The sequence below is a fragment of the Oncorhynchus keta genome, chromosome 29, assembly GCF_023373465.1.
Source record: "Oncorhynchus keta strain PuntledgeMale-10-30-2019 chromosome 29, Oket_V2, whole genome shotgun sequence".
In the NCBI taxonomy this organism is placed as follows: Eukaryota; Metazoa; Chordata; class Actinopteri; order Salmoniformes; family Salmonidae; genus Oncorhynchus; species Oncorhynchus keta.
In genome coordinates this window covers 46,985,184-47,000,087 of record NC_068449.1, presented here as the reverse complement: position 1 = coordinate 47,000,087, position 14,904 = coordinate 46,985,184, and the positions used below count along the sequence as shown (strand labels likewise).

At 44.5% G+C, this 14,904-nt stretch overlaps 2 protein-coding genes across 9 annotated transcripts in view; both read left to right on the top strand.

The window, feature by feature from the left end:
* Window positions 1-14,904, top strand: part of LOC118361900 (oocyte zinc finger protein XlCOF29-like) — a 100,606-nt gene that overhangs the window by 25,872 nt on the left and 59,830 nt on the right. The gene's annotated exons all lie outside the window — the stretch shown is intronic.
* The window catches only part of LOC118361953 (zinc finger protein 33A-like), a 50,325-nt gene that overhangs the window by 15,875 nt on the left and 19,546 nt on the right, over window positions 1-14,904 (top strand). The window contains exons 1-7 of one of the 8 annotated variants that reach the window (XM_035742190.2): window positions 321-795; window positions 1,436-1,566; window positions 1,748-1,921; window positions 6,648-6,812; window positions 7,182-7,293; window positions 7,482-7,603; window positions 11,046-12,155. The exons of 5 other annotated variants lie outside the window; for them this stretch is intronic. In XM_035742190.2, the coding sequence (XP_035598083.2) occupies window positions 519-795; window positions 1,436-1,566; window positions 1,748-1,921; window positions 6,648-6,812; window positions 7,182-7,293; window positions 7,482-7,603; window positions 11,046-11,930 (1,866 nt within the window). In that variant the 5' untranslated portion in view covers window positions 321-518 and the 3' untranslated portion in view covers window positions 11,931-12,155. Of the gene's footprint in view, window positions 1-320; window positions 796-1,435; window positions 1,567-1,747; window positions 1,922-6,647; window positions 6,813-7,181; window positions 7,294-7,481; window positions 7,604-11,045; window positions 12,156-14,904 lie in introns of those variants that run through there. 2 more of the 8 variants (XM_052485310.1, XM_052485311.1) reach the window with 2 other exon arrangements.

Genomic DNA, 14,904 nt, shown 5'->3' with positions numbered 1-14,904 from the left:
ATGTCACTTATAATTCACTATATCACAATTCCAGTGGGTCAGAAGATTACATACATTAAGTTGAATGTGCCTTTAAACAGCTTGGAAAAATCCATAAAATTATGTAATGGCTTTAGAAAATTCTGATAGGCTAATTTACATAATTTGAGTCAATTGGAGGTGTATCTGTGTGATTTCCTTATATGAACTGTAACTTGTATGTTTCTTTTATATTTTTGTTCAGTATGTATGTGTGTATTCCCAGCCCATGACTCCTCTGACCTGTGAATGGCAGCAAGCAATACGCAACATAGCGTCAAGTCTGCCGGAAACTCACACTAAAACGTAAACGGAAGTGAACAGTGACCACGTTAGCGTTTTTATTGTTGTTATTTAAACATTTATTAACACCCAAGAAAATTCGAGTCTTTAACTGCACCGCATCACATACTTACCCCACGTAGTGTTTAATTCGCGTTGCAGACAGGACTTAGTTAATAGATGTTATCTAAACGCTAGCTTGTTAACGTGAGCTAAAAATGTCTAACTGTATGGCTTATCACGCTCAAATAGCCTCCATCATGGAGGTTCTAGCGAATGCAGCCGTGGCAGAGATATGTAAAGTCGTAGACGACGATTATGCACTGTTTCGTTTGGAAATAACTCAAAGCCAGAAAGAAAACAGAGGATTGCGGAGGAAACTACTGGAAATGAAGGTCGCACGGGAGCGCGCAGAAAGGATAATGCGAGAGCGCGTCCTCGCCAGTCGTCCCAGTAGTGTCAAGATCCTCGACCGATACAGAGGAATTGCAAGAGGTACGTTTTGCTTAAGGCTGAGGATGCGCAGCCTATCGCCGTTCATATATCCCGTAGTGCATGTTGCCCCGTTCCTCTCTGTACATGTGATGTGTGTAATATGCATATGTGTAAACATACTGAATTATAATTGGATGCATTTTACTGCCGTATCATACTGTGCTATGATTGGTTAAGACCACCCAGATGGTTAGGTCATGGTCAGTTGATCATGGTTGGAGATACGTGAACATGCCAGTTATAACTAGCCAATAAAGAGCTACGTTAATAAATATCCTGTAGTACTGCATTTTATTATTTTGTACAAAGCGTACAAAACAAGACAATGTGTTACCAATAATTGGGTATTGGTCAGTTTTTGGATTGCATGGAATTATTCCCCTGATTACTTAGCCATCTTGCGCAAATACACAATATCATATTCTAATCAGATTTGAGATTTTCTGCATTTCCTATTATTTAGTCAACGAAAACAATGTGACGCATGGAACATAATACATAGATCAATAAATAGTATATCAAGAAGTTATGAGACCTTACATCCTGGCCAATTCTAGACAGCGTCAATAGTGTACAATATAGCGTTGAGTATTGACAGTAGATAACTTAACCACCTCTTTTCCCCCAATCACTCTCTCAGGTGAAGGACAGCTCACTGGAGGCCACAGGAGCTTTGTGAAGCCGGTGGGACACACTACATGGAGAGATGACCAACCAATCACTGTTGATGAGGGGAGTGGAACCTCAACCCAGCACGTTATCCTGATAGAGGTCCGTGTAATAGTGCTGCATTAAAAAAAAGTTACTTTGTTAAATCGATGTGGCCTGGTTATCTCAGAAAGGCTCCCCTCAGCTATTCACTTTCTTAAATGTACATCCTCATTTATCTGCCATAGGGGAGCTTATGAGACTTCCCTACGACATTGTTATCCTTGTTATCTTGTTGTGTCAGTCTGCAGATGCAGAGGCTGCAGGTCCTGGGGTCAAGCAGGAGAGGTCTGAAGGAGAGGAGGACTTACGGCACAGCAGAGACAACCAGGCTGGAGGCTCTGGATTGCCCCCTGTAGTCACGGAGGACCCCACTACCACCCCAGTGCAGTCAAGGGCCCGACTCAGCATCGTTGAGGTCAGTGGAACGCAGAACGTCATCCTCAAGTCAGAGACGGAGACCAAGACTTTAACTGTAACACACAGGGAAATACATACAGGATCTGACCATAGATCAGACCCAGAGGGGCTGGGGAGACTGTGCCAACCTCCTGCTCCCGGATGAGTATTTACCGGTATTTCACCAGAGCCAGAGGACAGTTCATTCCCCTGGAGATGGTAAGGCGTTAGACACTTGTGTTGATGATCGGTCTTGTTCTTACACTACAGAGATGGACCCTAGCAACATGCCCTTTGGTTTAGAGACACAGACTGATCTGTCTACAGGGGACTGGAACCAGTACAGTAGTAGTGTATACTCTGATGGGCGTCTGAATAAGAAAGGGGAGGTTATAGTGGTAGATGAGGTGACTGTGAAAGTGGAGGGTGACGCTCCTCCCAAATGGAATGCAGATAGTCACCTTGGAGACAGACAGACACGGGCAGAGATTTCTTACATTATAGGGAAAGCTTAGAGACAAATCCATACGTCGCGACCCACTCCCCTTTACACGCATTCAGGGATCTAGACCCAGTGTCCACTTTTTGACGGCACCTTCTCATTCACATGGCTACATCCTTTTTAATCAGGTATTGAACTCAAACGACAGGGCTAGAGCCCAGGCTCAGGGAGGGGGAGCCACATCAGGCAATAGTAAAGAGAAACGGTTCCTCTGTATGTTCTGTAACAAAGACTACAGCTGCCCCCAGAAGGTGGAGAGGCACCAGAGGGTCCACACAGGGGTGAAACCCTTCAGCTGTTCCCAGTGTGAGAATAGGTTCTCCCACCAGGACACCCTGAAGAGGCTGTACCTTTGAGAGCACCTTGACTGGAGGTGCATCACTGCATGGTATGGCAATAGCACCGCCCTCGATCGCATTGCGCTACAGAGCATGGTGCGGACAACCCAGTACGTCCAGGACCTCTATATCAGGCGGTGTGAAAAGAAGGCCCGGAAAATAGTTTAAGACTCCAGCCGCCAAGCTATAGACTGTTTTCTCTGCTTCAGCAAGGCAAGCGGTACCGGTGCATCAAGACTGACATCAACAGCTTCGATCCCCAAGCCATAAGCCTGCTAAATAGCTAACAAAATGTCTACATCGACCATCTGGGTTGACCCTTGTATTTATTTTTGCATTGTCTCTATGCACACTCACACCAGAACACACACAAACACTCAATTCATAATTTGCTCACACACATAATATGCACATGCATTTATACTGACTCTACACCCACTCACATACATTCAAATCAAAATCAAAATCAAATCAAATTTTATTTATCACATACACATGGTTAGCAGATGTTAAATGCGAGTGTAGCGAAATGCTTGTGCTTCTAGTTCCGACAATGCAGTGATAACCAACAAGTAATCTAACTAACAATTCCAAAACTACTGTCTTATACACAGTGTAAGGGGATAAGGAACATGTACATAAGGATATATGAATGAGTGATGGTACAGAGCAGCATACAGTAGATGGTATCGAGTACAGTATATACATATGAGATGAGTGTGTAGACAAAGTAAACAAAGTGGCATAGTTAAAGTGGCTAGTGATACATGTGTTACATAAGGATGCAGTCGATGATGTAGAGTACAGTATATACATATGCATATGAGATGAATAATGTAGGGTAAGTAACATTATATAAGGTAGCATTGTTTAAAGTGGCTAGTGATATATTTACATAATTCCCATCAATTCCCATTATTAAAATGGCTGGAGTTGGGTCAGTGTCAATGACAGTGTGTTGGCAGCAGCCACTCACTGTTAGTGGTGGCTGTTTAACAGTCTGATGGCCTTGAGATAGAAGCTGTTTTTCAGTCTCTCGGTCCCAGCTTTGATGCACCTGTACTGACCTCGCCTTCTGGATGATAGCGGGGTGAACAGGCAGTGGTTCGGTGGTTGATGTCCTTGATGATCTTTATGGCCTTCCTGTAACAACGGGTGGTGTAGGTGTCCTGGAGGGCAGGTAGTTTGCCCCGGTGATGCGTTGTGCAGTCCTCACTACCCTCTGGAGAGCCTTACGGTTGAGGGCGGAGCAGTTGCCGTACCAGGCGGTGATACAGCCCGCCAGGATGCTCTCGATTGTGCATCTGTAGAAGTTTGTGAGTGCTTTTGGTGACAAGCCGAAATTTCTTCAGCCTCCTGAGGTTGAATAGGCGCTGCTGCGCCTTTTTCACGACGCTGTCAGTGTGAGTGGACCAATTCAGTTTGTCTGTGATGTGTATGCCGAGGAACTTAAAACTAGCTACCCTCTCCACTACTGTTCCATCGATGTGGATAGGGGGTGTTCCCTCTGCTGTTTCCTGAAGTCCACAATCATCTCCTTAGTTTTGTTGACGTTGAGTGTGAGGTTATTTTCCTGACACCACACTCCGAGGGCCCTCACCTCCTCCCTGTAGGCCGTCTCGTCGTTGTTGGTAATCAAGCCTACCACTGTTGTGTCGTCCGCAAACTTGATGATTGAGTTGAGGCGTGCGTGGCCACGCAGTCGTGGGTGAACAGGAGTACAGGAGAGGGCTCAGAACGCACCCTTGTGGGGCCCCGTGTTGAGGATCAGCGGGGAGGAGATGTTGTTGCCTACCCTCACCACCTGGGGGCGGCCCGTCAGGAAGTCCAGTACCCAGTTGCACAGGGCGGGGTCGAGACCCAGGGTCTCGAGCTTGATGACGAGCTTGGAGGGTACTATGGTGTTGAATGCCGAGCTGTAGTCGATGAACAGCATTCTCACATAGGTATTCCTCTTGTCCAGGTGGGTTAGGGCAGTGTGCAGTGTGGTTGAGATTGCATCGTCTGTGGACCTATTTGGGCGGTAAGCAAATTGGAGTGGGTCTAGGGTGTCAGGTAGGGTGGAGGTGATATGGTCCTTGACTAGTCTCTCAAAGCACTTCATGATGACGGAAGTGAGTGCTACGGGCGGTAGTCGTTTAGCTCAGTTACCTTAGCTTTCTTGGGAACAGGAACAATGGTGGCCCTCTTGAAGCATGTGGGAACAGCAGACTGGTATAGGGATTGATTGAATATGTCCGTAAACACACCGGCCAGCTGGTCTGCGCATGCTCTGAGGGCGCGGCTGGGGATGCCGCTGGGCCTGCAGCCTTGCGGGGTTAACACGTTTAAATGTCTTACTCACCTCGGCTGCAGTGAAGGAGAGACCGCATGTTTCCGTTGCAGGCCGTGTCAGTGGCACTGTATTGTCCTCAAAGCGGGCAAAAAGTGATTTAGTCTGCCTGGGAGCAAGACATCCTGGTCCGTGACTGGGCTGGATTTCATCTTGTAGTCCGTGATTGACTGTAGACCCTGCCACATGCCTCTTGTGTCTGAGCCGTTGAATTGAGATTCCACTTTGTCTCTGTACTGACGCTTAGCTTGTTTAATAGCCTTGCGGAGGGAATAGCTGCACTGTTTGTATTCAGTCATGTTGCCAGACACCTTGCCCTGATTAAAAGCATGGTTCGCGCTTTCAGTTTCACGCGAATGCTGCCATCAATCCACGGTTTCTGGTTAGGGAATGTTTTTATCGTTGCTATGGGAACGACATCTTCGACGCACGTTCTAATGAACTCGCACACCGAATCAGCGTATTCGTCAATATTCCCATCTGACGTAAAACATGTCCCAGTCCACGTGATGGAAGCAGTCTTGTAGTGTAGAGTCAGCTTGGTCTGACCAGCGTTGGACAGACCTCAGCGTGGGAGCCTCTTGTTTTAATTTCTGCCTGTAGGGGGATCAGCAAAATGGAGTCGTGTCATCATATACGCTGCTGCTACTCTGTTTATCATATATCCTGATGCCTTGTCACCTTACTCCTATACATATCTACCTCTCTATCACTGCAAATTGTAATATGGTACTGGAACTGACTGACTCTGTTTATATAGTATGCTTATTTACTTTTTCCTTGTGTTACTTTTAGTATTACATTGTTATTGATTACTGTATTGCTGGGTTTAATGATGACAAGAAAGGCATTTCACTGTACCTGTACAGGCGACATTAAAACTTGAAGGAGAGAAAGGTCATTTGCCTGTACACACTGCAGGAAGAGGTTCTCAGAGAGGAACTACCTAAGGATACACCAACAGAAAATACATTCCACTCTATAAAATAGAAAGTTACCATTCTTCTGATATCGTCTGACGTTTAATTCAAACCCTGCATTAATGACAAAGATACATTGTTGTTGTTTTCAGCAGAAAAAATCCATAGCTTTTGTGTGATATGAGCCTAAAAAGTCTGCTTCATATTGCATTCGTGCTGTGTAGGTTATATGATATTTAGATTTTCCCAAGACACTGTTAATAAATGCAGTTTATCAAGTTCAAGCTGACTTTTTTTTTTCTTCTTTCATATAGTGTATTTAACACTTGTTTAATAAACACAAAATGGGATTTTTTATTCTTAGACTTTCATTGAGACTCATTGAGACCCACACAGTAACAAACACCTACTGTACACGTCAAAATAGTTTGATGATGACTTTTGACTTATCATAGCTGACTTATTTTTTTACCAACATCATCATATTTATGTCCACCGTGATGGGTTTAACAATGAAGTCATTCTGTAACTACAGTGTAGGACTCAAACGTAGTGGGGATGGGTAAATACTCCATGTTGAAAAAGTGTTTATCTGTGTGTACATACCTGAGGGAGTGTATGTCTGTGTAATCTGTATCACCTGTCTCTTCCAGGAGGATGAAGGTCCAGAGGTGCTGCTGGTGAAGGAGGAGGTATGTGAAGAGAGTCTGAGGAACACTGAGGGGAACATGGTCATGGAGGACAACCAGACGACACCACCTCCTGAACCCACAGAGGAACCAGCTGAGCAGCACAGGATCACACACAGTCTCACTGAGGTGAGCCCACTGTGAACTACTGTCTGAATGGTATTAGGTCAGGGCCCATATCTACAAACCCTCTCAGAGTAGGAGTGCTGATCTAGGATCAGTTGCCTTTTAGAGCATAATGAATAAGACTATATAGACCGGTGGGGACCTGATACTCGATCAGCAATTCTACTCTTTGTGGATACAGGCCCAGAACTGGATTAAGTGTGGGACCATTCAATTATCAAACCATTAAAGATAGTCAAGTAGTTAAATCAACTAACATGTTTGCATAGTACTCATAGCAATCCCTCATTGCCCAATCAGAAGATGCTCCATAGCAGGGTGCTCATATCAGATTTCTTGATCCAACATCCTCTCACTCTGTATCTCTTACAGTCAGTAGACATGGAGGATGGGAAGCCTGATCTGCTGCTGGTCAAAGAGGAGACAATAGAAGACGGACCAGAGAGCATTGACCTGCTGAGTGGACTAAAGATGGGGGAGCAAGGTAAGAGAGACATGCATATAGATATACTTCAATGGGAATAGTGATGCACCTGGCTATTATTTTCTTTTCATTCATAAAATTAAGTCAATACAATTTAGGTTTACATACTAAATTATAATGTATGAACTTGACCAGGGCATTAACTCATGCCATGTTTGTAAAGTCTATTTTGTAACCTCTTCCTGCAGGTGGCTGGCTGGAGGCTAACAGAGGAGACTGGGTGGCCGTCTTGGATTCCCAGACGGGTGCAGCCAAGGGCCCAGGGGACAACGTCACTGAGCAGGTCCGGACCAGAGGCGACATAGTAGAGGTCAGTGGATGGGACATCGTCCTCAACTCTGGGCTGGGGAACAACACAGGGTCCATGTTCCAGTTGAAACAGTCGAACACAAAACAATCAAATGTAGTCTTCATATTTATTTATTCATCTTTATTTAACTAGGCAAGTCAGTTAACCCCTTAACAGGTGCTGCCTTCAGCCTGCCTTCTATAGGATCTATCAACTGGAACATGGACCCTGTGACAACACAGACCGTGTCCGAATAACCATAATAGCATACTACATACTGTACTTAAACTGCGTAGTATGTACTCATTGTTATACTATTTATGACGTAATGTTCAGTAAAAAGTATGCCGTATGCCATGACTGTTGCGTTCTACTTCGCAGATATAACTGGCTAGCTAGGTTAAACATGAAGTGGTCACTCAACAGCAGAAAGCTTATCGGGTATCCAGCTAACTTCAAGTCCTGCGAGCAGAACATCATTGTCACAGATCAAAAGGAAAAATGTCTTCAGAAAGACAAAGAAACGGAACGGGATTCAAACATATGAAAATACATTTGAACACATTAAATTGTCCACCAGCAATAGTAGCTTGTCAAGGTTAAGTTTTCACTCTCAATTTCTCAAATGACTCTCTCTAAAGTCTTGGCACCTTTAGGTTTGAATTTCAGTCTGATTGGAGGGGGGCTTAAATGCGGGTGCTTGTATAGAAAACCTGAGATTGGTCACTTTCACCGGAGTGGACAAACTAACAAATTCCTGCCCTAGGCCAGTCCAGTGTTGTGATTGGCTATTATGCAGCCTGCGACTTGTTGTGTGATTGCTTGAGCTTTCTGTTTGTGGGCCTTCAAACAGATGCAATGCAGCGCCGTCTGTTTAGCCAGCTTGCCAGCTTGAGAAGTAAGCGCCAAACGACTTGGAAACCCAGCTGCTTGATAACCAAATGAATTGTGAAATAAATTCAAATAGGTGTACTATAACTTAAGTTGAGTGGAATCTACTCACTAAAGTTAGCGAGCTAATTGTTAACCAGCAATGTTTGTCTGTAAAATGAAAGCAATGAGTCAAAAAATTGAAGGCAGGATCCAATATTTACGGTATTAAGCCCAAGGACACACGCACACAGCACATGGGGATTTTGAATGTAAACCGACGAGAATATGATAAACCAGCTAAACATGTCAGAATCAGAAAATCATACGTAGAACAAAGATAAACACATCATTCAACATAAGATTCCACCAATCTCTGCTCAACTCCTCACTTCCTCTACTCGCATCCTTTTCAAAACCCATTGGAAGAGGTCTGAGGCGAGGAACCTTGGGCCGTCTCCTCCAATGGGGTTTTAGGAGGAGCCACGGTCTGTCCTTGCATCCATAGCTCTTGTCTATGAATTTGAGTGGTTCACAGAAACAGTGGTGGGGAGTACGCTTTGTTATTGTTTCAACTGCTGTTGGTCGCTTTAAGAAACACGTAAATTAGCATACGAGTATGTTTCAGCATACATGACTGTTGGGAGTGCGGTGCCATACCTTTAGCTCCCAGGTGCAGCAGAGCTGACACACTGAAGATGAAGTTGTGCCGGATGTCTTGACCACCCCCTGGCTGTTCTCCAGACAGCGGTAGCACTGGAATGAGTCCCAGGCACTGTTTGTGGCCACGTCACCTCCCTCAGTGAAGATCTCCAGGTTCTTACAGCGGGGCAGCAGCATAATCTATAGAGAGGGCAGAACGATACAGGAGATGGAATTAGATTAAGTATGGAGTGGAAGTCCCAATTTACATCCATCGATATTGGTAAAAAGGTAAACACACACACAGAGAGAGAGAGAGAGAGAGAGAGAGCGGTGTCAGGAAATGTCACATTTCAAAAGTTTAAATGTTTTAACACCTTACTGTTGCAATCAAGGTAACAGTCCATTTTGTTAAGACTGCTGTAGCTGTAGGCAACTACGGGTGATAATTTAGCCAAATAATAACACGCAATTTGGGACTGAGCCGAGCTGTACCAATCCACGCCACTTGTCAGTCAACATGGCTCCGTGTTGACTTAGCTACAAGCCTTTTGCTACACTCGCATTAACATCTGCTAACGCTTTAACATCTGCTGTGACCAATACAATTTGATTTGACTTGAATGCTCTTAGTTCAATCAATCACATTTATTTATAAAGCCCTTTTTACATCAGCCAATGTCACAAAGTACTATACAGAAAGTCAGCCTAAAACCCCCAACAGCAAGCAATGCAGATGTAGAAGCACAGTGGCTTGGAAAAAATCCCTAGAAAGGCAGGAACCTAGGAAGAAACCTAGAGAGGAACCAGGCTCTGCGGGGTGGCCAGTCCTTTTCTGGCTGTGCCGGGTGGAGATAACAGTACATGGCCAAAGATGTTCAAACGTTCATAGATGACCAGCAGATTCAAATAATAATAATCAGTGGTTGTAGAGGGTGCAACAGGTCAGCACCTCAGGAGTAAATTTTGGGACAAGGTAGCACGTCCGGTGAACAGGTCAGGGTTTCATAGCCGCAGGCAGAACAGTTGAAACTGGAGCAGCAGCATGACCAGGTGGACTGGGGACAGCAAGGAGTCATCAGGCCAGGTAGTCCTGAGGTATGGTCTTAGGGCTCAGGCCCTCCGAGAGGAGAAAGAGAGAGAATTAGAGGGATCATACTTCAATTCCCACAGGACACCGGATAAGACAGGAAAAATACTCCAGACATAACAGACTGACCCCCCAAAAAAAATAAATAATAATAATACAAATATGTAAATAACATTGAATGGCACATATTGAGGTATTCATTACCAGTGAAACGTTTGGACACATACTCATTAGTGTTTTTCTTTATTTTTACTATTTTCTACATTGTAGAATAGTGAAGACATCAACTATATATTTTATATTTGAGATTCTTCAAAGTAGCCACCTTTTGCCTTGATGTCTTCACTATTGTTCGACAATGTAGAAAATAGTAAAATTAAAGAAAAACCCTGGAATTAGTAGGTGTCAACTTTTGACTGGTACTGTATATACCTCAATATGAGCAATAGTGCCTTACCTCATGTTTACTTGACATGAAGTAGTGAAGCTGCGTGTAATGTTATATTGAACCTTTTCCAAAGTATTCTAAAATTGATTTTGTCAAAGCAAGGGTACCAGATTTACAGAAAAGGTATAGTGTTACCATAGTGAGAAGTTATTCTCGTCACGTATCGTTTGGTGCAATAAATGTGATTGTAATGGCATTTTGTTTAAGTTAAATACTAGACTGACTCGGTGCTGTCTGACTTGGTTATTTTTGTATCATTGCAAAGATTCCAATGGCTCCATATTGTTAGGTACTTCAATCGGTGTTAGAGATGGATTGACTGTAGTTAACATTTTATAATGTCATGTTTCTGTGTACAGTAAAGAGTTTCTTATATAAACCTTTATGCTTTTCTGTACCATCTTTGTTTGCAGACTGCAGTCCTTGAAGACCTGCTGATATCCGGTGTTACAGGCGGGAGAGACTGGACCTCTGAAGTGGATGGTCACAAACCCTGGCAACAGATCAGGAACATGGATCAGGAGCCGTCGCTCTTCCTTCCCGAGTTGGAACCAGGACCCAACCGTGAGGGACAGAGACTCAACCACCACACAGAACACAACCAGTGGACAGGTGAACTGAACAACCTCAGTCCTGGTGGTCATCAGAGAGACAGAGGCTCCAGTCAGGGATCCAGTCTGCAGTCCAGACCCTTCTCTTCACAGTCTCAGTGCGGGGATAAAGCAGGACCTTGGGCTGATAGACCCTCCTGTTCCTATGATACACACACCACAATATCCATGATGAACAGTGCAGGTCACCCTGGGCTTCAGCCTTCACAGAGAGTGGTGGGAGATCCCCCTGGTGGGAGTCTAACAGGAAGTCTGTCTTCTCCTTCAGGGTCTCATCTAATCCCTGGTGAATGGGTTCACAGAAGACCTGGGTCTAGCCTTCCTCAGTTACCTCATGGTTACCCCACCAATACAGAAAAGGCTAGGATGGGTGTTCACTTAGCCTATAACACAACACACAATCCCAACAACACCCAAACAATGGCAAGAGGTCACGGAGGGAGCTCAAAGACTAACCACCTGAGGGTGGTGACTCCCGTTTCTACCTCTGGTGTCATTGGGTCACAACGTGGGAGGCCGAGCATTAGGATGGACACCGATAAGCCGTATGTCTGCCCCACATGTGGGAAGCTCTTTACTGAGGCGAACTATGTGAAGCAGCACCAGACCGTTCACACCCTTCAAGTGCAGACTAAACTACAAGAGCTTATCAGACATAGGAGTGTCCACAACGGGGGGAAATCGTAGCAGTGTGTCTTCAGATGTACGCAGGGGATGTCAGGGAATCACCTTTTAGCTGACATATTATAGTTATCATGTGAAGTGTCTTGGGGTAAGAGTGTAATTAACAACATACCCCCTCATTAACACTTTAACTTGTTTTTAAGAGACAGTAAATCAAGGCTCGAACAAGGACAGTTTAATGTTGACCTTACGGAGGTGATGTCGATGGAATAAAGTAATTATATTATTTTCTACTCTATTCTTGCTAAACACACTGTTCTTTCTAAACAAGTTTGCTCTCAGCTTGAAAGATACTGATCATAGGAGATTTGATGTGTAATGTAATAAGCAGTACCGTATTTCAAAGAACAGGGTAAATAACTTTTTCATTTAACTACACCCTTTGAACTATTACGCCAACCAATAAGGACTACAGCCTTAACTTGTGGATTATGGAGAGTCTATGCTAATGGTGCCACGTCAGACACCCTACTCACTTGCACAGGTTCACCACAAAGGTGTCACCCCTCCTTTTTACATTTTCTACACCAATGACTGAGTGCCCACGCCAACCGCCATTTTGTGAAGTTTGCCGATGACGCAGTCCTCTGGTCAATCCTCTCAAGAGCCTGACCATGGCCCAGCCATCCAGGACTTCATTGACTGGTGTGGCAGTACGCCGCTGGAGTTGAATGTCTTTAAGACCAAATACAATTATTGTACAATTAGCCCGCCAGTACAATGATCATTGATGGAGAGGAGGTGGACAATGTGGACCAGTATACATATCTTGGTACCATCTTTGATAACACCCGGAAGTTTGAGCAAAACACAGACGACCATCATCAAAATAGCAGACACAATACTTCCTCAGGAAATTGAACTCATTAAGTGTCCACAAATCAATATCGCAATCCTTTTTATACAGTTCTTTCATCGAGAGCATTCTGTGTTGTCCTTCGTATGCTGGTTTACATCCCTCTCTGTCAAGAACAGATACTGCCTTCAAGCCATTGTGAAGACCTGCTCAAAGATCACCGGGCTGCCTTTCAGAAGTCTGGCCTCATTCTTTGAGCAGCAGGCCAGGAGGAAAGCCTATGACATTGTGAGGGAGAGCACTGTGTCCTCAACCCGCAGTTCCATCTGCTCCCCTTTGGGACATTACTTGTGCTTTCTCAAGTGTTCCACCAATAGGTGCAGGGCGTTGTTTGTGCCCGAGGCCAATCGCCTGGTTAACAGGAAAATGTAATGAAGACCTAGGGACTATTCTGGAGATAATTAATGGCAGGGCTAAACTAAGAACTGTGGCTACCATGGACTTAAAATGGCACCATGCACTTTTAACTGATGCCTTAGTTTTTTTTTTTGTCTCCTGTGTGTGTGTGTGTTTGTCCTGTCTGAAGCACCGTCAGCCCTGAACGAATTGCCTCTCGAGGATGAATAGTTGAATTCTAAGTTTCGAGAAGTAGAATTGTTGCGGTTTTCTTTTTCTTTTGTGCATCCTTTGCCCAGAGGCAGCGGGCTTTCCATGTCACACTCCTCAGGATCGACCTGTGTCGTGCTTTGCTCTCTGGAGCAGGTAGCATTGAGTGTAGAGGTGGATCAACTGAAAATGAATATTTCTGGTGTTTGTGATGCCTGACGTCTGTTGAGACGTAGATCCGGTGGCAATGGCAAGACAGGGTATTCTCAATCTGTCTTGAACTATGACACAGAGTTTCTACTGATAAGGTCAGGTTATATTTGCTATTCTGTGAGGCCTATGTTCCAAACCCGCTATGGTGCTTTTGTTGCAAAGGATTCAGACATGTTGCAGCAATGTCTAGAAGGGAGATCCCACAATGCGAGAAATGTGCAGGAGGGCATAGTCAGAGTGTTGGGAGTTGGGATAGAGAAAGGACTGTGTCAACTGTGTGCCCTGTGAGAGAGAGAGACAGGTTGAGATTGACAGAATTCGAGTGGTGCAGAAAGTGTCCTATGCTGAGGCAGTGAAGAGAATAGAGGACAGCCCAAGGGTGAGTGAATAGGCCTGAAGAGAGAGCTCCAGAGAGGATGAATGTTAGTAAAATAGGGTTTCTTGCATTTATTGCTATGGTTAACTGTCCTGCACTGATGGAGTGTAAATCCCAGAAAATACAGGTAACTGCCAAAATAATGGAAACAATTGAGTAAATGAGGGATGCAAAGTATATTGAAAGCAAATGCTTCCACACAGGTTTGGTTCCTGAGTTAATTAAGCAATTAACATCATCATGCTTAGAGTCATGTATAAAAATACTGGGTAGGCCATTATTTTGGCTACCGTGGCTATGCTATAGGGTGACATTGTCCCCATCCACAGGGCACAAGTGGTCACTGAATGGTTTGATGAGCATAAATTGTGTAAACCATATGCCATGGCCATCTCAGTAACCAGATGTCAACCAACTTGAACACTTATGGGAGATTCTGGAGTGGCGCCCGAGACTTTTCCTGCACTATCAACAAAACACCAAGTTATGGACTGTCTTATGGATGAATAGATGTCGCATCCCTCCAATAGATTTCCAGACCTTTGTAGAATCTATGCCAAGACGCATTAAAGCTGTTCTGGCTCCTGGTGGCCCAACGCCCTATTAAAGACACTTATGTTGCCGTTTCCTTTATTTTACCTGTAGATGTGGCAGCAGCAGATATATTTCTGGGTGTAAGAGATTTTACAAGATCTACTACAGGGGGTTTAAAGAAAAGGGGACCATCCTTCCAGGCTGTTGGCCGGGGGGCTCATTTATAAACCGTGCATATACAAAATATATCCCAAAGGGAGAGTGCACCAGTTAATTCAAAGATCCATAAGAGGATGCACACGGGGGTAAAACCGTTCGGCTGCCACCTCTGCTGGGCCAGTTTCTCCCACCTGTCCAACCTGAAGTGACCCACGCTGGAAAAATCCTACAGCTGCCCCCAGTGTGAGAAGAGATTCTCGCAACAGCACCAGCTGAAGAGGCACCTGAAGGTT